A 24,698-nucleotide genomic window follows, 5' to 3' on the forward strand; every position below is an offset into this window, starting at 1 on the left:
CTTACCCTCCGGTGTGGACACACACACATATGGTGGTGAATCAATCAGGCATGAGAGACGATCATCTCCAGTAGATCATCCGATAGATTGTCCAGGCAGGATGGTGGGACATCATATCTCATGTGAAAGAATGGGAATCCCAATTATCATGGAATAGATAACCAACTTCCAGGCTCACGTACCGATACCAATGCAGTTAACCACACCACAGATGATGAGAAAAATATAGAAAAAAAGAGAGAAAAAAAGCCTCTATATGGAGCAGGTCACTCCGATACAAAAATGATTTATTTAAAAAATGTGCAGCATAAAAAATAAAAAAAGGTAATTCGTACAATTAAGTACAGCCCGAATCATTGCAAAAGCGGGGTAGATCCAGCCAGCAGGCTATATACCCGACATGTTTCGTATAATAATACTTCAACTGGGGCATAAATATGTCTCATTCAGAGATATACAGTGCCTTGCGAAAGTATTCGGCCCCCTTGAACTTTTCAACCTTTTGCCACATTTCAGGCTTCAAACATAAAGATATAACATTTTTATTTTTTGTGAAGAATCACCAACAAGTGGGACACAATTGTGAAGTGGAACGAAATCTATTGGATTTTTGAAACTTTTTTAACTAATAAAAAAATGAAAAGTGGGGCGTGCAAAATTATTCGGCCCCCTTGCGTTAATACTTTGTAGAGCCACCTTTTGCTGCGATTACAGCTGCAAGTCGCTTGGGGTATGTCTCTATCAGTTTTGCACATCGAGAGACTGAAATTCTTGCACATTCTTCCTTGCAAAACAGCTGGAGCTCAGTGAGGTTGGATGGAGAGCGTTTGTGAACAGCAGTTTTCAGCTCTTTCCACAGATTCTCGATTGGATTCAGGTCTGGACTTTGACTTGGCCATTCTAACACCTGGATACGTTTATTTGTGAACCATTCCTTTATAGATTTTGCTGTATGTTTGGGATCATTGTCTTGTTGGAAGATAAATCTCTGTCCCAGTTTCAGGTCTTTTGCAGACTCCAACAGGTTTTCATCCAGAATGGTCCTGTATTTGGCTGCATCCATCTTCCCCTCAATTTTAACCATCTTCCCTGTCCCTGCTGAAGAAAAGCAGGCCCAAACCATGATGCTGCCACCACCATGTTTGACAGTGGGGATGGTGTGTTGAGGGTGATGAGCTGTGTTGCTTTTACGCCAAACATATCGTTTTGCATTGTGGGCAAAAAGTTTGATTTTGGTTTCATCTGACCAGAGCACCTTCTTCCACATGTTTGGTGTGTCTCCCAGGTGGCTTGTGGCAAACTTTAGACGAGACTTTTTATGGATATCTTTGAGAAATGTCTTTCTTCTTGCCACTCTTCCATAAAGGCCAGATTTGTGCAGTGTATGACTGATTGTTGTCCTATGGACAGACTCTCCCACCTCAGCTGTAGTTCTCTGCAGTTCATCCAGAGTGATCATGGGCCTCTTGGCTGCATCTCTGATCAGTCTTCTCCTTGTCTGAGCTGAAAGTTTAGAGGGACGGCCAGGTCTTGGTAGATTTGCAGTGGTCTGATACTCCTTCCATTTCAAAATGATCGCTTGCACAGTGCTCCTTGGGATGTTTAAAGCTTGGGAAATCTTTTTGTATCCAAATCCAGCTTTAAACTTCTCCACAACAGTATTACGGACCTGCCTGGTGTGTTCCTTGGTCTTCATGATGCTCTCTGCGCTTTCAACAGAACCCTGAGACTATCACAGAGCAGGTGCATTTATACAGAGACTTGATTACACACAGGTGGATTCTATTTATCACCATCAGTCATTTAGGACAACATTGGATCATTCAGAGATCCTCGCTGAACTTCTGGAGTGAGTTTGCTGCACTGAAAGTAAAGGGGCCGAATAATTTTGCACGCACCACTTTTCAGTTTTTTATTTGCTAAAAAAGTTTAAAATATCCAATAGATTTCGTTCCACTTCACAATTTTGTGTCCCACTTGTTGGTGATTCTTCACAAAAAATTTAAATTTTATATCTTTATGTTTGAAGCCTGAAATGTGGCAAAAGGTAGAAAAGTTCAAGGGGGCCGAATACTTTCGCAAGGCACTGTATATGGATGTTCACTTGAGATGATGAATAGTGGACACTTTTATTTTTCATATATGTTACACGGTTAGTTCATGCCGTGTCTGCTTTTTGGATTTGTTTTGGGTTAAAATTTTTATCCATTTTAAGTTGATCACCATTTGCTGGAGATATTTTCCCCAATAGATATTTCTCCTGGTAGCGCTGCATTTTTTGTTAATAGTTCTGTATGTTCTCCCTGTGCTTTTTATGGGTTTTCTCTAGGCACTCCAGTTTCCTCCCACACTTGAAAGACGAGCTAAAAACAAGCTGGGTGCTTAAAGCGGACCTTCAGTCATTTTTTCATCTTTCCAGCTAATAAATATTCTGCCCTTGTTGTTGTTTTAATTTTGGAGAGTAAAGCCCCATACACACTATCAGATTGTCTGCTGAGTTTTTCCTTCAGATTTACCAAAACCATGTAGTAGAAGGGCCTGCCTGATTGCATACACATTGAAACTCCTAAGGTTTGACCTCATATTATATGGTTTTGGTAAATCTGAAGGAAAAACTCAGCAGACAATCTGATAGTGTGTACGGGGCTTTAAACATTTTTTTTTTCTGCTAGTAAATCCCTTATACAGCCCACTTCTATGACATGAACAGCTCTCTCTCTCTCTCTCTCTCCTGAGAGTTTGCCAGGAAAGGGGGGGTCCTAAGAGGGCCAATGAGGGCTGCAGAGCTGGAGGCGTGCCTCTGTGTAAATCCAGGAAGTGAACAGGCGGCAGCTTCAGCTGCCCACAGTTAAAATGGATGCAGCCAGACTCAATGAAGGGAGATTTTTGCAGCATATTTGGCAAGTACAGAATCACAGTATATATAAAATAACATGCAAAGTGGTTGGGGGGAAGCTTCAGAATGGCAAAGATGTTATTGTTACAAATTATGTGTGCAGACTGCAGTTTGTTACAAATTATGTGTGCAGACTGCAGTTCCTCTTTAACCATTTCAGCCTCGGACCATTTTGCTGGCTTGAGACCAGACCACTTTTTGCGATTCGGCACTGCGTCGTTTTAACTGCGGTTGTGCGACGTGGCTCCCAAACAAAATTGACGTCCTTTTTTCTCCACAAATAGAGCTTTCTTTTGGTGGTATTTGATCACCTCTGTGGTTTTTATTTTTTGTGCTATAAACAAAAATAGAGCAGCAATTTTGAAAAAAACGCATTATTTTTTTTACTTTTTGTTATAATATCCCCTAAAAATATATATAAAAATTTTTATTTTTCCCTCAGTTTAGGCTGATGCGTATTCTACATATTTTTGGTAAAAAAAAAATCGCAATAAGCGGTTATTGATTGGTTTGCACAAAAGTTATAGCGTTTACAAAATAGGGGATAGTTTTATGGCATTTTTATTAATATATATTTTTTTTAGTAGTAATGGCGGCGATCAGCGATTTTTATTGTGACTGCGACATTATGGCGGACACATCGGACATTTTTGACACATTTTTGGGACCATTGTCATTTATACAGCAATCGGTGCTATACAAATGCAGTGATTCCTGTGTAAATGACACTGGCAGTGAAGGGGTTAACCAGGGGGTGGCAGTGTAGGGATTAAGTGTTCCTAGGGGTGTGTTACTAACTGTGGGGGGCTGGGCTTTGTGTTAGTGAACACTGATCTCTGCTCCAATCACATGGAGCAGAGATCAGTATCACTTGTTGCTAGGCAGAACGGGGAGATGCTGTTTACAACGGCATCTCCCCGTTCAGCCTCCCCGTGAGACGACCGCGGGTATGCCCACGGCAATCGAGTCCACGGGACCCGCAACTGGACTCATGGGGGTCCCGACCGGCACGCAAGCGGGGAGGCATATAGAAATGGACATACCTGTATGCCAATATGCCTGCCTGTGCCATTCTGCCGACGTATATCATCGTGCGCCGGTCGGGAACTGGTTAATGGTGTTACTGTAATCACTTTAATTGTTGCATTTTGATGAATGAGCCAAGTTGTTGTATTCTGTTGTATTGGACTCTTGGCAATTCTATGTGTCAGTGTTCTGGGTACCATGTCTGATATGCTTAACCCCTTGTCTACAAACATACGTTTATAAACGGTGTTGTATACAAAGGGTTACAGTGCAGTATAAAGGGGTTAAGCTGGAGCTTACCATTGATTTTCAGCACTGCCTGCAGCCATTTTAACTGTGGGCAGCTGAAACTGCTGCCTGTTCACTTACTGGATTTACACAGACAAACCCCTCCACCTCCGCAGCTCTCATTGGCCCTCTTATAAATCCCCTCTGCCTTCATGGCAAACTGTCATGAGAGAGAGAACTGTGTATGATGTCATAAGCCTAGGCTAATGACCAGACAAGAAACAGGAAGTGGGCTGTATAAGGGATTTATTGGCAGAAAAAAAAAAATTACTATCCAAAATTAAAACGACAACAAGGGCAGAAGATTTAATGGATGGAAAGTTAAAAAAAAAAAAAAATGACTGAAGGTTCCGCTTTAAGGTTGTTGCCAGGATGGGAAATTTTAGCAAAAAATCTGTGTGGCCGAGACCTGCAAATACAGGATCTAAAATCAGTTCTGCTTCTTCTTAAACTCAACACAGATTCGGCGGGTATAGATCGGAAGAGAGCGAGAGCGCGGAACAGCGAGGGCGGAGATGTTCCACAGAAGTACTTTGTAGTGACCAACAATGAGCTGCTGAGAGTCAAATATCTTCTGGTCTATTCTCAGGAGCAGCCACAGAGGAGGTAAGTAGTGCAGCTACCGCCTACTACTCTTTCTTCCATTGGGGTTTGTCAAGAAAATGTTTACAATGCAAAAATGTTGTGTTTTGTATGTATGTAATTAGGGCTGCAACTAACGATTATTTTCATAATCAGTTAGTTGACCGATTATTGTTTCGATTAATCGATTAATCGGTTAATAACCTTAAAAAAAAAGTGTGGTGTATAAATTAGTTAATATGTAAAGTTTTTAAAAAAAAGGCAATTTATTCTTAAATATCTCTATATGCAGTGGTAAATATACATAACTATATGGTTAGGGAGCAAAATATCTAATCCACTCTGAGAATAACAGACAGAAGAGATATACTGTATATATTAGAGGGGATATATACTGTATATACTATTAGAGGAGAGATACTGTATATACTATTATAGGCTATATACTGTATATACTATTCAAGGAGAGATATACTGCATATACTATTAGAGGAGATATACTGTATAAACTATGAGAGGAGATATACTGTATATACCATTAGAAGAGAGATACTGTATATATCATTAGAAGAGATATACTGTATATAATATTAGAGGAGAGATATACTGTATATAATATTAGAGGAGAGATATAGTGTTTATACTATTAGAGTGTATATAGTGTATATACTATTAGAGGAGATATATACTTTTAAAGGGTCAATCTGGTAAATATCAGACTCATTAACTTTAACCCCATTTTGTTACTGGCTGATTAATCAATTATGAAAATAGTAATTGATTAATTTCATAATCGATTAGTTGTCGATTAATCGATTACTTGTTTCAGCCCTATATTTAATGGTGTTGTGGATAAGTTCACCTTTTGAAAAAAAAATAAATGCACTTTTTTTTTGCAGGTAGATGCGCATGTATTCTTATTTATTTTTATTTTTTCTAAGGAGCCTGCAGAGCATTGCACCCACTATCAGCAGATTGCGGGTGCAATGTGAAGCTCCTGCAGAGTCTGTGTAGCTGTCTGCCGTACCCCCGATACGGGCAGGCAGTTACTGGAGAGCAGGAAGAGCAATGAACTACAAGAGCGCTCACCAGCGTCCTCGCAGCTCATTGCGAACTATAACTGCGTTTTTCTTTTTTGTTTGTTTCTTTTTGCGCTATAAACAAAAAGACTGACGATGTAAAAAAAAAAAAAAAAAATATTTTTTACTTTTTGCTATAATATCAAAATAAATAAATACATTTCTTCACCAGTTTAGGCCGATACGTATTCTACATATTTTTGGTAAAAAAAAAATTGCAATAAGTGTATATTGTTTGGTTTGCACAAAAGTTATAGCGTCTACAAAATAGGGGATAGATTTATGAAATTTTTAATTTATTATTATTTTTTTTTACTAATAATGGCAGCGATCAGCAATTTTTAGCGGACAGATCGGACACTTTTGACACTTTTTTTTTTTTTTTTGGACCATTGACATTTTTACAGCGATCAGAGCTAAAAAAAATAGCCACTGTATAAATGTCACTGGCAGGAAGGGGTTAACACAAGGGGTTAAATGTGTTCCCTCGTGTGTTCTAACTGTGGGGGGAGGGGACTGCCTGGAGGAGGAGACCGATCTCTGTTCGTAATCTTTAGGATCAGCAGATCTGTCTCTCCTCCCGTGACAGAACGGAGACCTGTCTGTTTACATTGACAGATCTCTGTTCTTTCAGGAGCGATTTGCGGGTGGCCGGTGGGCATTGCGACCTCCAGCTATGAGTATCGGCACCAGTGTCCCGCCGCGCGTCCCCGACAACTCTTAGAGCAGCCGATGTACAGGAACAGCGATTTTCCCAGGGGAGCCAACCTGCCGCAGTATAACTGCAGTGGCTGGTCCTTAATGAGGGATTCCACCTACAAAAAAAATATTAAAAGCCAGCGGCTATAAATACTACAGCTGCTGACTTTTAATAAATGGACACTCACCTGTCCCGGGGTCCAGCGATGCCGGCAGCCGAGGCCGATCGATCGCTCGGCTCTCGGCTGCTGCCGCCACCATTCTAGGTGAGGGAATCAGGAAGTGAAGCGTTGCGGCCTCACTTTCCGGTTCCCTACTGCGCATGCGCGGGTCGCACAGCGCAATAGGAATGGTCCGCGCTGTCTCTGGGACCCGTGTGTGTCCCAGCAGACAGCGCGGTGGGACAGGAAACAGCATAGACTCCCATGGGAGTCTATGCCTGGAAGTGGGTGCAAATACCTGTCTTAGGTATTTGCACCCCCCCCCCCCCTGAAAAGGTGCCAATTGTGACGCCGGAGGGGGGTAGGGTTCCGATGAGCGGAAGTTCCACTTTAGGGTGGAACCCCGCTTTAAGGCCCCTTTTCACACACGGGGGGGGGGGGGGTGTGGGCAACGGCGGTAAAGCGGCAATATTTTTAGCGCTGCTTTAACGTCGTTTTAGCAGCGGTATGCGGCCGCTAGCAGGGCGGTTTTAACCCCCGCTAGCGGCTGAAAAAGGGTTAAAATCGCCCACAGAGCACCACTGCAGCAGCGCTTTGCCGGCGGTTTAGCCGCGCTGCCCCGCCCCATTGGTTTCAATGGGTAGGAGTGGTTTAGGAGCGGTGAATACACCGCTCCAAAGATGCGGCTAGCGGGACTTTTTTCACCGTCCTGCCAGCGCACCGCTCCAGTGTGAAAGCCCTCCGGATTTCATACTGAAGTGAAAGGGACTGTTTTTTTTTCAGGCGCTACACAGGCGCCATTTTTAAAACAGCCTCGGTGTGAAAGGGGCCTAAGTGGTTAAAGTTATAGTAAACACTTAACAATAAACAATGTTTAGGAAATATTTATTTTACCTACAGGTGAGCTTTATTATAAGTTTTACCTGTAGGTAAAAATGTCACAAACAAGTTTACTACAACTTTAATGGTCTTGCTTTTATCGTTTATTTTTTTTTAAGCTGGCCATACACTATGCAATCTGATTGTAGCATCTCATTTAGATCTAGTAAAAGTATCTAATATAAGGACCTGTGTGATTTGGATATAAATTGATTGGATTGTACAGGTCTTCTATTACTTTGGTAACTAAGATTGTACAGTCTGATTGTAGGGTGTATAGCAACCCTAACGCTGAACTCCAGGCAAATCTAAACAGCCAATTAATGTAAGTATGGACAGTTGGACGGGTTAATTTGGTTGGTCAGCAAACTGGTGAGTTCAGCTATGGAATGTTCTGTTTTTGGCTTTCATGTGTTTGCCCTTCCATGTGCACTTTGCTGTGAAGGCCAGTTATAGGTGGGGGCAGTGGCCATGTTTTTAGGTTACTGATGTAAATTTGGTCCGGGGACACACTGGGCACCTTCGCTGCCATTGTGCTATTGTGCTATTGCTGGGTGTCCAGTGCGCTCCTGTTCCTTTAAGGCAGATTGGGCTGCCTCCAGGCTCACCTGCCCCTCATCTATCCATTTGATGCATGTGCTTCCACTGGGGAGGCTACTTTAACACTGAGGCGCTGGGCGCACTGGCGGTAAAGCGGCGCTATATTTAGAGGTGCTTTACCGTCGTTATAGCGGCGCTTTTCCACCGCTAGCGGGGCAGTTTCAACCCCCGCTAAGTGCCGAAAAAGGGTTAAAACCTGCCCCATTGTTTTCAATGGGAAGGGGCACTTTAGGAACGGTAAATACACCACTCCTGCAGCGCTCCAAAGATGCGGCTTGCAGGACATTTTTCAGCGTCCTGCAAGCGCACCGCTCCAGTGTGAGAGCCCTCGGGACTTTCACACTGGAGAGACAGCAGCGGCTGTTTGAGGGCGCTTTGCAGGCGCTATTTTTAGCACTCTAGTGCGTCAGTGTGAAAGGGGCCTTATAAATTCAGTAGTGTTAGGACTGCAAGCAATACACAGGGTGCCGTGAAGAGCCCTTGCAGCTTTCGCATGCGTTTGCGAATGTCTGCTAACTAAACCCCTGTTTTTAACAGACTGTTGGACGGGTTAATTTGGTTGGTCAGCAGACTGGTTGGTGAGTTGAGCTATGGAATGTTCTGTTTTTATCTATTACGTATGGATTAATTCAGCATTAAATGTGTGCACAGAAACACAAAATATACTGTAATGCCAAATATTTTAGTAAAATATAAAAGATGAGGTTGTGTCAAGTAAATAGATACCAAGGTGCATTTGCTAGATGCATGTGAATTGTTAATGGCACCCCCACACATCTCTAAAACGCTGGTGTGTTTGCGACCTCCAAAACGCATGCTACCTCAGCACTATGCAGTTTTGTGCGACTCGATTTTAAAAATCGTGCCTGCAGTACTTTTTGTGCATTCCAGAGTGTTTGGCGGCCCCATTGAAAACAGTGGGCTACGCGGGAACGTGCAAAAAAAAGTGTGCTCTCTGAGAAACCGGAGCTGGCATTCACACTGAACTCGTGTGAACCCAGCCTTAGAAACCCGGAGGAAGTGAGAGTGCTGATCAGCGCACTCCATAGTCAATTAACCACTTAAATACCGGGCACTTATACACCTTCCTGCCCAGGCCAATTTTGAGCTTTCAGCGCTGTCGCACTTTGAATAACAATTGCACGGTCATGCTACACTGTACCCAAACTAAATTTTTATCATTTTGTTCCCACAAATAGAGCTTTCTTTTGGTGGTATTTGATCGCCTCTGGGATTTTTATTTTCTACTAAACAAATAAAAAAAGACCGAAAATCTTGAAAAAAAAACATGTTTTTTTTTGTTTCAGTTACAAAACTTTGTAAATAAGTAAGTTTTCTCCACTGATGGGCACCGATGAGGTGGCACCAATGAAGTGGCACTGATAGGCGGCACTGATATGCGACACAGACACTGATAAGTGCCACAAATAGGCACTGATAGGTGGCATGGATTGTCATGGATAGGTGGCAGGGATTGGCGGCATGGATAGGTGGCACAAATGGGCATGGATGGGCACTGATAGGCGGCATGGATGGGCACTGATAGGCGGCATTGTAATTTAAGGTTTTGTAGGGGTGGATGCCAATCAGTGATGCCCATTGTGGGCACTGATTGGCATCCATTATGGGCACTGATTGGCATTCATTATGGGCACTGGCTGGCATCCCTGGCGCTGGGCATCTCCTGGTGGTCTGGTGGCATCCCTGGTGGTCCAGTGTGGGCATCCTCGGGGGGGGGGGGGGGGGGGCTGTGTTGATAATTGATCAGCACAGACCCCCCCCTGTCAGAGGAGCAGCCGATTGGCTCTCCTCTACTCACATCTGACAGACACGAGTGAAGAAAAGCCGATCACCGGCTCTTCCTATTAACACTGTGATCAGCCGTGATTGGACACGGCTGATCACGTGGTAAAGAGTCTCCGTCGGAGACTCTTTACCGAGATCGTAGTTGCGGGGTATCAGACTGACACACAGCAACAACGATCGCCGCGATGCGCACCCCCGGGGGCGCGCAGCGGCTTAATATGCTGATCACGTCATGTGACGTCCGGTCAGGATATTACAACCACTTTGCCACCGTCATTTTGCTATATGGCGGGCGGCAAGTGGTTAAAGCAGAATTCCGCTTGCAAATTAAAACAAAAAACACGGCAGCTGCTGACTTTTAAAATAAGGACACTTACCTATCCGGGGCCCCTGCAATGTCCTCTCCAACCCGTCTCTCGGCTCCTGGGTGGAGGTGTCGGCATCTTCAGTAAGGAAATCAGGAAGTGAAGCCTTCACTTCCCTACTGTGCATGTACGAGTAGCGCTGCACTTTCTGAATGGTCCCTGCTGTCTTCTGGGACCTGTGCGTTTCCCGGAATAGGGGTGGGCAAAGGAGGGGCCGGGCATTGTCGTAGCTCGCCACGGATTCTGCAGCAATCTTTCGCCAGAAATGGGAGCAAATACCTGTATTAGACAGCTATCTGCTCCCCCCTCCCCCTGAAAGGTGCCAAATGTGACATCGGAGGGGGGGGGGAGGAACAGGATCAGCGAAAGTTTCAATTTTGGGTGGAACTCAATTACAAGGCATCTGCTGCGGTAGAAGGTGGGACTTGTAGTTTATTCATTCACAGATCTTTGCTCATTTTTCAATGTAACAGCGGCTGCAGGGGAGATGGAATCCCCACCCGCTGTATACACCCTCCTGTAACAAGTAACAAGCTCTAAAGGTGAATTTATCCTTTTAATCCTCATTGCTTTCTATTTTCACACTCTCTGCATTTCCTCCACACAGGTCCAGGCAGCCATCTTGGTTCTCAAGCCACCGTTTTGCTATCATGATGACACTGTATCTGCTTGTCCTGATTTTCATCGGCTTAAGTAGTTCCAAGACCTTTTTGCATCATTGGAATAGAGTTGTGAGCTGGAGGACTTAAACTTCTCTATTTCCTTTTGAACTTCACCGTAAGCCTTAAAGTTGCGTCTTCCTCTTCTCTCACGTTGTTGAAGAATGCCGACATTCCAGCCGACGCCGGGACTGGACTCCTCCAACGGCGTCTCTTACGGCGGCAGCCCGCCGTTCTTTCACACTTGTAATTTTTACACATGATTATCGTCTGAATCCTACAGCAATACAGAACTTCAGAGAAGGTGATGCATGGAGCTCGACACCGTAATCGCACAAGAAGAAAAAGATCCAATCATACGCTATGGCCTTAAAGCTGGATACACACTACACAATTTTCCGTCGATTTTTTTGTTTTTCCTCCAGATTTACCGACACCATATATCAGGGATATGCAATTAGCAGACCTCCAGCTGTTGCTACAAGTCCCATGAGGCATAGCAAGACTCTGACAGCCACAAGCATGACACCCAGAGACAGAGGCATGATGGGACTTGTAGTTTTGCAACAGCTGGAGGTCCACTAATTGCATATCCCTGCCATATATTATGAGGTCAAACCTTAAGAGTTTCAATTTGTATGCAATCAGGCAGGCCCTCACACTACATGGTTTGGTAAATCTAAATCATAGAAATCAGACAACAAAAGTTGTATAGTGTGTATGGGGTTTTAGTTTTTGTTCCTTCCAGATGACCGTGCCACAAGATCTGCTGTGAAGGAAGCCATGCCTTTGACTTCAATAAGTAAGCAGAGTTCTCTTCCAACGCAGCTTAGCTCCTGTTCACACCGGTGTGCGGCTTGCAATGCGATTTGACAGGTCTAAATCGCATGGCAAGTCGCACCCCATTGTTGCCAGTGAAACCTTTCATATCTCATGTCGCAGCGATTATGAAAAAAAAAAGGTTCTTGCACTACTTTTTTGACAATGAACGAAGTCGTAATGAAATCGGTGCAAATCGCACGCACTGATCTGAGGCTTCGAAATCGCGCTGAAGTAGCTCGATTTCAAAGCTGTACCGCTGTGAACCAGGGCATAAAGTGTTTGTAAACCCTTAGGGCACTTTCACACTGGGACATTTGGGGGCGTCGGCGGTAAATCCCCCTATTTTTAGTTGCGCTTTACCGTCGTTTTAGCTGTTTTTTTTCGGCCGCTAGTGGGGTGCTTTTAACCCCCGCTAGTGGCCGAAAAGGGGTTCAAAGTGCCACTACAACGGTGCTGCCCATTGATTTCAATGGGCAGGGGTGCTTTAGGAGCAGTGTATATACCACTCCTAAAGTGCCTTAACCACTTCGCATCCAGGCCAATTCTGACATTTCTCTCCTACATGTAAAATTCATCTTTTTTTTTGCTAGAAAATTACATAGAACCCCCAAACATTATATATGTTTTTTTTAGCAAAGACCCTGGAGAATACAATGGCGGTCGTTGCACGGTATTTGCGCAGCAACTTTTCGAACACGTTTTTTCCAGAAAAAAAAACAGTTTCATGCTTTAAAAAAAAAAAGAGTAAAGTTAGCCCAATTTTTTTGCATAATGTGAAAGGTAAAGATACGCCGAGTAAATAGACACCCAACATGTTACGCTTCAAAATTGCACACACTTGTGGAATGGCGCCAAACTTTGGTATTTAAAAATCCCCATAGGCGACGCTTTAAATTCTTTTACTGGTTACATGTTTTGAGTTACAGAGGAGGTCTAGGGCTAGAATTATTGCTCTCGCTCTAACGTTTCTCGACGATACCTCACGTGTGTGATTTTAACACCTTTTTTATATGTGGGCAGGACTTACGTATGCGTTCGCTTCTGCGTATGAGCTCACGGGGACAGGGGCGCTTTACATTTTTTTTTTTTTTTATTGTTAATTTTACTTTTATTTTTTTAGTTTGACACTTTAAAAATAAAATAAAAAATTTGATTACTTTTATTATTAATGTAAACATCCCTTGTAATAGAAATATGGCACGATCGGACCTATTTACAGTGAGATATGAGGTCAATAAGACCCCACATCTCACCTCTAGGCTGGGAAGCCTAAAATAAAAAATAAAAAAACAATCCTGGCTTCCCAGCCGAGACGGCACTGTTATTTTGAATGCATAGGCCGGGCGCGACGATCATAGAGACTCCAGCGACCATCTGGTCCGCCGGAAATCTCTATGATCATTATCTGGGGCCGGCGGATCCTGTGTCCGACTCACCGATGGAAGCGGTGAGCCGGTAGAAGCACCGGAGGACGGCGGGGGGGGGGGATGTCCCCTCCCACCGCCCATAAGAACGATCAAGCGGCGGAACAGCCGCTATGATCATTCTTATGGTGCAGGGAATCGCCGGCTGAAAATGCCGATATCTGAATGATGTCTGTAGCCTCAGGCATCATTCAGATATAACCCCACAAAGCCGACGACGTCATATGACATACCTTGGGCGCCAAGTGGTTAAAGAAGCTGCTTGCAGGATTTTTTTTTTTTGGCGTCCTGCCAGCGCACTGCTCCAGTGTGAAAGCACTCGGGCTTTCACACTGGAGTGAGAGGAGAGGCGCTTTGCACGCTCTATTTTTAGTGCTATAGCGACTGTAAAGCGAACTCAGTGTGAAAGGGGTCTTAGGCTGGTTTCATACATATGCAGCCGTGGTTGCGCCAGTCCGGTGCGTTTGTTTTCCAGTTCAAGTTTTACCTGAAATCGCACCAGACCCGGACCCAAAATTGCACAGGACCCTTTTTAAAACTGCACAGACGTGTGTGAACCGACTCCATTGAAAGCCAGTCTGATTCACATGTTATGTGAATTGGATGCGGTTTAAAATCGCATCCACTTCGCATATATGTCAACCTGGCCTTACACATATAGTACCCAGTGAAGTGACTGGCCTCAGGTGATGCACACAGATATAAAACAAATCCACCTATCTAAGTTGCACCTGTTTATCTGCAGTCTTCTCGACATGCGTTTAAAAGTCCCGAATTTATAAAGCTTGTCTGACCTGTCAACAAAAGAGGGCGGTGAGCTGAAATTACACACTAAAGAGCTCAGTGAGGAGAACTCTGGGAGATGATTGGAGGAAAGGGACCCCCCTCCCCTTTTACACAGCACACAGGAACAAAGCTGAGGCTGTCAATCAGCTGGAGATCCCTCCCTCCCCTGTCACCTTTTTTCTCTTAGTGTCAGGAGTGATTCATGCTGATAGCAGAGGAACAAAGCAGCAGACAGAAATTACACTTAGTTCTCCTATTTAAGATAAGTACACACTATAGAGGGGTAAATCGTGTCTGAGGTTTTAACAACCACATTTTTACCTACAGGAAAGCCTATAATAAGGCTTACTTGTAGGTGAAATGAATATCCCTTAAACCTGCACGGTTTAGGAGATATTCAGCCGCTGACGTCAGCGGCGCATTGCTCTCTGAAGGTCCGACGGATCGCGCTGGAACGGAGGACTCTCATGCACATCCACGGAAGTGACTTCATCGCGCCTTTACATTCTTGGCTCCCTCACATGACCATGTTCAACAAAATCCCCAGACCCGAGCACTGCATCCTGGGAGGATATTGTCTGACTTCCCAGAAGTAGAAGGTATGTCTGAAGGCTCCATCAGTTCAGTAGAGTGGCGGGGAGCCCGGCAAAGTATCGGTGGGGGTAGGGTGTTTAGGTGTACTTGTAAGGCACCGGTCTTGGACAGGAGAGGATTTACATCTAGCACCGCATCCCATTTTGTTTTAGAAATACAAAGGCAAAGAAAATGGGGACTTTTAAGGTGCTAATTATCAAACAGTTGTTTAAAATGTAACAATTTTTTTTATTCTTTCCATTAAAAAACTTTTTTCTTAAAAACAATAATCAGAGATAAGTTCATTATCAGATTTAGTTTACATATTCCATATCACAGCAGATGCAACAATCTCGACATGTTTCACCAAATTGATTACGGCTTCCTCAGGAGTTTATGTAGCTATCTGGGCTGTGTAGCAAATTATCTATGAGGGCCAGTTCACACCACATGCAGAACAGTGCGTTTTTTTTTTTTTTTTTTTTGTGCATCAAAAATGCATGGAAAGTAAGTTATATGGTTTTCAATTATATAGTTCACACCAGTACTTGCAGTTCCAGTGCATTGCAGAAAAAAAAGTAGAACATGCTGCATTTTTCCTGCACTGGACTGCGCTGTAAGACTCATCAAAAATGCACTGGAAAGCACATGTCCTTATTTAAGGTTAAGAAAAAAAGAGGGGGGAAAATTGCACTGAACTGCATAAAAAACGTGCATGCAGAAAAGCATCTGGAACGCATCCAGACTACGTTTCTATGGTGCGTACTGGCCCTCAAAGAATCTATACAAAGTAAGAATTCACACAACAATGCACAATGTAAATGTTCTTATATAATTCAATTGCATTGCACATGCCCTATATTGTCAAAAGTTTTGGGGCACCTGTCTTTACACGCACATGAACTTTAATGGCATCCCAGTCTTCGGGTACCTTATTACACTGAAGCGGTGGAGGTGTCGGCACTTTTAACCCCCCTCTAGTGGCCGATTAAAGGGTTAAAAGTGCCCATGTAGCATTGCTGCCCATTGATTTCAATGGGCAGGGGCGCTTTAGGTGTAATACAATTACACCGCTCCTAAAGCGCCCCTGCCCATTGAAATCAATGGGCAGCGATGCTACATGGGCGCTTTCAACCCTTTCCTCGGCCACTAGAGGGGGGATTAAAAGCGCCAAAGATGCTGCTTGCAGGACTTTTTTAACGTTCTGCGAGCTTACCGCTCCAGTGTGAAAGCCCTCGAGCTTTCACACTGGAGTGACAGGAGAGGCGCTTTGCAGGCGCTATTTTTAGCACTAAAAAGCCTGTAAAGCATCTCAGTGTAAAGGTTGCCTAACAGCTTCAACTCTCCTGGGAAGGCCGTCCACAAGGTTTAGGAGGGTGTCTATGGGGAATGTTTGACCATTCTTCCAGAAGCGCATTTTTGAGGTCAGGCACTGATGTTGGACAAGAAGGTGTTCTATCAGGTTGAGGTCAGGACTTTGTGCAGGCCAGTCAAGTTCCTCCACCCCAAACTCGCTCATCCATGTCTTTATGGACCTTGCTTGGTGCACTGGTGCACAGACATGTTGGAACAGGAAGGGACCATCCCCATACTGTTCCTACAAAGTTGGGAGCATGACATTGTCCAAAATGTCTTGGTATGCTGACGCCTTAAGAGTTCCCTTCACTGGAACTAAGGGACCAAATCCAACCCTTGAAAACCAACCCCCACACCATAATCCCTCCTCAAATGATTTGTGCACAAAGCAAGGTCCATAAAGACATGGGTGAGTAAGTTTGGGGTGGAGGAACTTGACTGGCCTGCACAGAGTAAAATAAAGACTCTGAGTTTCCAAAAAACTTGCTTGATGTACCTTTTATTGTCACAAGTGTATTAGACAAACCCAGGACAGGCAGTTGATTCTCTGACGCGTTTCACAAGCGATAGCTAGCTTGTTCACAACGAAAGACCAGAGTCCTGACCTCAACCCGATAGAACACCTTTGGAATGAATTAGAGTGGAGACTGCGAGCCAGGCCTTCTCGCCCAACATCAATGCCTGAGCTCACAAATGGGCTTCTGGAAGAATGGTCAAACATTCACATAGACACACTCCTAAACCTTGTGGACGGCCTTCCCAGAAGAGTTGAAGCTGTTATAGCTGCAAAGGGCGGAGCCAACTCAATACTGAACCCTACGGACTAAGACTGGGATGCCATTAAATTTCATGTGCATGTAAAGTCAGGCGTCCCAATACTTTTAACAATATAGTATATACCGTATATACTCGAGTATAAGCCGAGATTTTCAGCCCCTTTTTTTAGGCTGAAAGTGCCCCCTCGGCTTATACTCGAGTCACCGCCGTCTGTCTACCCGATCAGCGTGTCGTGCAGACAGACGGCGGCCATTCCACTATTCAAAAGCCGCGCCTCCCTGTCTGTGATAGGCGGAACACTCAATTTCCCAGCAGTCAGTGGTCCGCCTATCACGGACATCCGCTCATCCTCATACTACGGACGAGGATGAGAGGATGTCCGTGATAGGCGGAACACAGACTGCTGGGAAATTGAGTGTTCCGCCTATCACAGACGGAGGTGCGGCTTTTGAACAGTGGAATGACCGCCGTCTGTCACAGACGAGAAGAGGTGCGGCGATCCTGGCATGGCCGGCGTATGTGCAGAAGGACACAGGCTCAGGACACAGGTAGGCTGGACACACAGGGCGGCTGGACACACAGGGCGGCTGGACACACAGGGATGGACGGAAACACAGGGCGGCTGGACACACAGGGATGGACGGACACACAGGGCGGCTGGACACACAGGGCGGCTGGACACACAGGGATGGACGGACACACAGGGCGGCTGGACACACAGGGCGGCTGGACACACAGGGATGGACGGACACACAGGGATGGACGGACACACAGGGCGGCTGGACACACAGGGATGGACGGACACACAGGGATGGACGGACACACAGGGATGGACGGACACACAGGGCGGCTGGACACACAGGGATGGACGGACACACAGGGATGGACAGGGATGTCTCACCCTCGGCTTATACACGAGTTAATAAGTTTTCCCATTTTTTTTGTGGTAAATTAGGGGCCTCGGCTTATATTCGGATCGACCTATACTCGAGTATATACGGTACATAAATGCTGGTTACTGCTCCGAGCACACCTCTAGAAACCAGCATTTATGGTATATGTGCAATGCAATTCTATAAGAATAAAACCCTGATGGGTTTACTTCCTCTTTGATTCCCTGCAAAGGTAAAGCATAATGGACTACTATGCATCGCATAGTATTCCATTATGTGTCACTTACCTGACACAGGAGCCAGCGAAGTCACTGCTGTCCCCTTGTGTACGGAGCCTCCATCTTCTAGGTGGGTCACACTGCTCAGGCGCTGTCATTCGGCGAAGCCGCAATGACGTTACTCCTGCGCATGCGCACGGGAGCCGCCACTCGCAGCATATCGCCGTTGACAGTGGCGTGCGCTTGCGCGCCGCTGTTTACGGCGCATGCGCCGTAGACGGTGGTGCCTGTGTTTCGGCAAATATCTCCTAAACCGTGTAGGTTTAGGAGATATTTCTTGGACCTACAGGTAAGCCTTAATCTAGGCTTACCTGTAGGTCAAAGTGGTTTGTAAGGGTTTACAACCACTTTAAGCTGTGCATTATAACATTGTGTGGACTCTTACTTTGTATATATTCTTTCATAGATAGTTTGCTACATAAACTCCTGAGGAAGCCAGAATAAATTTGGTGAAACATGTCAAGATTGTAGCATCTGCTCTAATATGGAATATGTAAACTCAATCTGTTATTACAAAAATGAATTTATCTATGATTATTGTTTTTAAGAAAAAAGTTTTTTAATTGAAAGAATAAAATAAATTGTTACATTATAAACAATTGTGTGATAATTAGCACCTTTAAAAGTCCCCATTTTCTTTGCCTTTGTATGTTTATGTGTCTCTCCAGAGCTGCCGTCTTAAAGAATACTGTACTCTGTGGTTGGCATTTCAATTGAGGAGGAGTTCTAAAAAGTGATACTAAACAGGTAGGCACGGCAGTGTCACGTTGAATATAATTTTTTACTAAACACACACTGTTTAATTCACATTGTCCCTTATTTCTGTATATGGATGATGGCGCTGCAATTATTTTAATAAAAAAAAAAATTTTAATCAAAGTATTTTTTTATTTAATTGATATCCAGCTGTCACATGACCCAGATCTCTCTCAGCCTGTCTGCAGGGAAAGATAAGCAGGAGGAGCTTCTAGTCCTCTGCTGCTGGTCACATGTTCAAAGAAAATAAAAACAGTCTTTGGAATACAAAATAGTAAAAATAAATAATCCATTTCAATAAACTGTTTTAAATTGTCATACAAATATATATTTGAAATCAAATCTTTATTATTTTTTTTAGAAATAACATAGTGTGGGTGGAATCCTGCCAGTCACGGGCTGTGTCACCCCCCCCCCCCCCCCCAGCCCATGTCTTGGAATAAGAGGGAGGTGAAGCCCTCATCAATCTACATGTAATATCCCATTGTGTTTAGCTGGTTAGTGGGTGTGGAGGAGGGAGGGAGGGCGTGGGCTGTCATTGTGTATACGCCCACATGTAACTCTATAGTCACATGGGCAGACTTCTCAGATGTGATGGGGAGGAAATGCTAAGCATAGAAACTCACTGAAAACCGAGCATGTGCAGAGTTGCCACCGCAGCTGCAAAATCCCTAGCTGAATTGGGGACATGGACAAAAGGGGGTGATAGAGAGCAGTAGGATCAACCAGGTTTTTTTTTTTTTTTTTTGCAGAATACAGAAAATGAATCTCATAGTGACTGAGTGAGTATGAACAGCATGTAATACACCATTTATTGATCGTTTTGTTATGATGTGGGTTTAGTGACACTTTAAGTGCTCCTGATATGGAGAAAATCTTTGCAATTGGGGCTCTGCCAAGCAATGGCAGGCACTTCTGGGTACCTGTATGTAGTATCAGTAGCTCAGGAAGCCTTAAACCGGTGGTCATCGACCCCCGTCCTCAGGGCCCACTAACAGGCCAGGTTTGCAAGATAACTGAAATACATGGCAGGTGATCTAATTTGCTGCTCAGTGATTGCCGTAATCTAGTCTGCATCTCCCCCAAGGTAATACATAAAACCTGGCCTGTTAGTGGGCCCTGAGGACAGGGGTTGATGACCACTGCCCTAAACCATTGGTACACTAATAAGCAATTACTGGCGTCCTCAGTGTTGTGTCCATCAGGAGGAGGTGGTGGTGGGGGGGGGGGGCCAAGCACTGACTTCCCAGTTGAAGTATTAGACCCCATTCGCATGTGCATATTATAGCATACGTCCGTGCAAAGAGCGTGTGTTACACGTGTCCCATGCATCCCTGTGCAGGCAGTTCCCTTCAAGTCAATTGGAATGGAGCGTTTGCATGAGCACAGCTGCTGTTCCCAATTTGACATCCATGCATGGCCCTGTAACACAGACGCGTGCGTTCGGGACCATGCACCCGCATGCATGCCAAATTGGTGTCTGCGCAGCTGCTGTGTCCCAATTGACATGAGCAGGACTGCCTGCACAGGGATGCACGGTACACTTGTGCATCCTGTCTGAGAAATTTTAAGCTTCTCCCTATAAGGAAATTATTTCTTTGCGCTTAAAAGCACAAAAACAGCTCTCTTGTATAATGCTGGGAAAGCGCGCTTGTATATCTCCAAGTAACACTGACACAGATGCTGGTATCACGTTGAGCTTAGCAGAATCCTCCATAGAATAGGCAGCTTTGTTTTATTTATACTATAAACATGAATAACAAAGGAAGGTGGTGGCTTCAGAATCAGCCAATCATATTCTTTCAGAAGAACCAATCACACACATGCATATATAATAGATAATAATGGAAATACAGTAGTGACGTGTGTAGATGGTTGTGTGCAGAGCCATGCGGCAACCGTCTTTGTGAGACACATTGTCTCACAATTTGAACACTACTTACATGGCTCTGAACACGATCGTGTGCACATTCCCACCACTACCAATGACACGAGCCATACTCTTATCATGGCTCAGTGGGGCATAGTTTTGTATGGTTATATTATGGTTCCCATGTAGGTAGATCTGCTTACTAGGAATGTAAATGCAGTCACCATGGAGTGGCCAGTCCCTTGGTGAGGCATGAACAAACATCCTTAAAAGAGCAAACCCATCTGCTGTGTCCACAGAAAGGTTTCCGCAGCCAATGGTCTTCCACCAACGTCTGTATGTGCGAACACGCTCGCATGAGCGTATTACAGCAAAACTGACACTGGGGGACATCTGACAACATACATTAATAAAAATGTTCACAACAATCCCCATGCGAGTAAACACAGCCCTCGCATGGGCGTACGCTGTAGGTCAGGGATATGCAATCAATGGACCTCCAGCTGTTGCGAAACTACAATTCCCATCATGCCTCTGCCTTCTGGGTGTCATGCTTGTGGCTGTCAGAGTTTTTCTATGCCTTGTGGGACTTTTAGTTCTGCAACAGCTGGAGGTCCGCTAATTGCACATCCCTGCTGTAGGTCGTAGGGCAGTGATGGGGAACCTTGGCACCCCAGATGTTTTGAAACTACATTTGTCATGATGCTTCACTACACTGCAGAGTGCATGAGCATTCTGGGAATCTGGGGGTGCCAGGGGTCACCATCACTGTCTTCGGGTGTTCTAGATTTAGGGGTTCAGACGCTATAGAAGATAATTGACTCTGGGAGGGTTGATTAAATAAGATACGCTTACAAACTCTGGTTTCTATGCAGAGCTATACCAATCGGCTTCCAGGTTTTATTGTCAAAGCTTAACCATTTGACCTCCTGAAGATTCTTCCCCCCCCCCCCCCACCCCCTTCATGACCAGGCCATTTTTTGCGATACAGCCCTGCCTTACTTTAACTGACAATTGCACGGTCATGTGATGCTGTACATAAGGGTGGCACAGTGGTGTAGTGGGTACCACTCTCACGTAGCAGTATAAAGGGTTGCTGGTTCGAATCCCAACCACGACACTACCTGCCTGGAGTTTGCATGTTCTCCCTGTGCCTGCGTGGGTTTCCTCCCACACTCCAAAGACATGCAGGTAGGCTAATTGGCCTATGTCCAAAATTGGCCCTAGTATATGAATGGGGACCTTGGCTTGTGGGCTCCTTGAGTAGGGACTGATGTAAGTGTGCAATGTACAGGGATAGGGACAATTGTAGACACTCACTCTGCATGGACTGGTGTCTTTATTCAACCTTACTGACTATATACTATAAATGAAACCCCCCCACCACCACAAAATAGGATTTTTTGTACTTCTCTGTAATTCACCGACTGACACAACTCCTCTCTTAGCCATTGGGTTGTTACGCCCACCTTTAGGAAAATACTAGGCATTACATGTTATGTAACACACAGAACTTTCCACTTCCAGCCAGGTCGCGGTCCCTTAGGTAACAACCCTCCAGTCATCAGTACGTCAACAAGCAGTATAACGGAAAGAGAAAAAGGAGGGGCGGGTGCTGTGTCGGTTGGATAATTACAGAGAAAAGGATTTTACGGTGAGTACAAAAAATCCTATTTTCTCTTATATTCACCGACCGAAACAGCTCCTCTCTTAGGCCGCGTACACACGGGCGGACTGTCTGCCCAACTTAGTCCGCTGAACAGCAAAACTTTGCGGCCAAAACAGGCATCAGCCGATGCACTGACGTCTACCTTGTAGAACTTGGTATACCTGTGGACAGACGACTAGGTCGCCGCTTTACACACTTGAGCGACAGACGCTTGGTGTCGGAAGGGCCAAGATGTTCCGATTGCCCTTGTGGAGTGGGCCGTGACCGGAAAGGGGGGCACCTGCCCCTTCAAGGCGTAGGCTTGTACTACAATCTGTCTGATCCACCTGGAAATGGTGGCCGACAAAACCAACATGCCTTTCTTTGGACCAGCCACCGGAATAAGCAGCAAGTCTGACTTCCGGAAGGGAGCCATGGCAGACAAATACACCTTCAGAGCCAGAACCACATCCAGAGCGTGAAGGGCCACCTCCTTAGGATGTGTCAGCTTAGGACACAGAGATGGTAACACAATGTCCTCATTGATGTGAAATGCCGAAACAACCTTCGGCAGAAAAGACTGTTGCTCATGCAACACCAGCTTATCCTTGTGGATAACCAGGTAGGGCGACTTGCAAGGCAAGGTCGCCAGTTCCGAAACCTTCCTGGCCGATGTGATGGCCACTAGAAAGACCACTTTCTGGGAAAGAGTCAACAGAGGGGTCTCCCTGTTCTCAATGGCGGTTTTTGCAGCACTGATAACACCAGGTTCAGATCCCACGGGGGTAACAGTGGACGCACCGGAGCGACTTCATGTCGCACCCCTTGAACAAAGGTACTCACTAGTAAGTGATACGCCAGGGGTCATTGAAAAAAGTCATTGAAAAAAGACAGCCAAGGCTGATATTTGTCCTTTAATGGTGCTCAACGCCAACTTCTGGTCTACTCCTTGCTGAGAAACAGCAGGATCCTGCATATAGCAAAGGAGCGCGGATGCCATTCTTTTTCCTTACACATGGAGATGTAGGCCTTCCAGGTACGATGATAAATCTTCCTGGAAGAGGATTTCCATGCTCTCAACATAGTGGGAATCACCGAGTCCGACAGACCCCGGTTCCTCAACACCTGGCCCCTCAAGCCAGTGATGGTAAAGCAGGATGGAGAATCGGACCTTGAGACAGAAGATCCGCTGTAACGGCAGTCGCCTGGGGGCGTCTGCCACCAGCCGCACTAGGTCTGCGTACTAAGGCCCCTGAGGCCAATCTGGGGTGACCAGAATTACTGGGATCCCCTCGACTTCCACTCTGCGGAGCAGACGTGGTAGCAGCTTTAGTGGAGGAAAAGCATAGATCAGCTGATACTGACCCCACGGTGCCACCAGCGCGTCTGACGTGTCTGCCCGAGGATCTCTTGTCCTGGACATGAATCTCGGCACCTTCCGATTGAGACGGACGGCCAGAAGATCCATGTCTGGTTTGCCCCACCACAGGCACAGCAGCCTGAACACCTCCGGATGCAACGCCCATTCTCCTGGGTCCAGCATCTGGCAACTCAGATAGTCCGCCTGCCAGTTCTCCACTCCCGGGATATAAATGGCCGACAGGGCCGGAACATGTCGCTCTGCCCACCGAAGTATGTGAGCGACCCCCCGTGCGGCAGCTGAGCTTCTTGTTCCTCCTTGGTGATTGACATATGCCACCGCAGTGGCGTTGTCTGGCTGGATCCTGATCGGACGCCCTCACAGCCTCATCGACCATGTGGAGAGGCATAGCCTGATCGCTCTCAGCTCAAGCAGATTGATCGGCAATTTGGATTCCTCCGTCGACCAGAGACCCTGAGCCAACTGAACCCCCATCACTCCACCCCAGCCGGATAGGCTGGCGTCTGTTGTGATCACTGTCCATTTCAGAGGTAGGAACGACTTCCTGGACTGAAGCACCAGGGACCTCAGCCACCAAATCAGTGAATCTCTGACTGCCTCACCTGGATCTGCCGATCCAGGGACAAAGGAGATTTGTCCCACTTTGTCAAAATCTCCTTCTGCAGAACTCTGGTGTGGAACTGGGCATATGGTACTGCCTCGAAGGAGGCCACCATGAGTCCCAGGACTCGCATGAAGAAGCAAAACGACGACCACTTGCGGTTCATCAACAGTTTTACTGCGGCTCTGAGAGTCGGCAGCTTGTCTGAGTCCAGCAGCAAGCCTAGGTACTCCAAATGCTGGGTTGGTACTACCACCGACCTTAGGTTCAACAGTCACCCAAAATCTTGCAGGGTCTGCATGGTGATCGCCACATCCTCCTCTAGCATAGTCTAGGTATCCCACGATCGCAATCCTACGTTGCCGCAGCAACGCCAACACTGGAGCCAATACCTTGGTAAAGACTCGGGGGGCCAATGCCAAACCAAAAGGGAGAGCCAGAAACTGATAGTGGGCTTCCCCGACTGCAAACCATAGAAATTTTTGATGCCGGA

General features: G+C 45.6%; 1 protein-coding gene across 1 annotated transcript in view; it reads left to right on the forward strand.

Moving 5' to 3' along the window:
• LOC143958221 (protein mono-ADP-ribosyltransferase PARP16-like) overlaps nucleotides 1-14,912 on the forward strand; it is a 33,142-nt gene extending 18,230 nt beyond the window's left edge. Inside the window, exons 6-7 of the mRNA XM_077467718.1 lie at nucleotides 4,672-4,816; nucleotides 10,989-14,912. Of these exons, the coding sequence (XP_077323844.1) occupies nucleotides 4,672-4,816; nucleotides 10,989-11,130 (287 nt within the window). The 3' untranslated portion in view covers nucleotides 11,131-14,912. The remainder of the gene's footprint in view (nucleotides 1-4,671; nucleotides 4,817-10,988) is intronic.
• Nucleotides 14,913-24,698: the final 9,786 nt, after the last annotated feature.

The sequence above is a fragment of the Lithobates pipiens genome, unplaced genomic scaffold (genome assembly GCF_037356315.1).
Source record: "Lithobates pipiens isolate NorthernLeopardFrog02 unplaced genomic scaffold, aLitPip1_a1.2 Scaffold_6, whole genome shotgun sequence".
Classification (NCBI taxonomy): domain Eukaryota; kingdom Metazoa; phylum Chordata; class Amphibia; order Anura; family Ranidae; genus Lithobates; species Lithobates pipiens.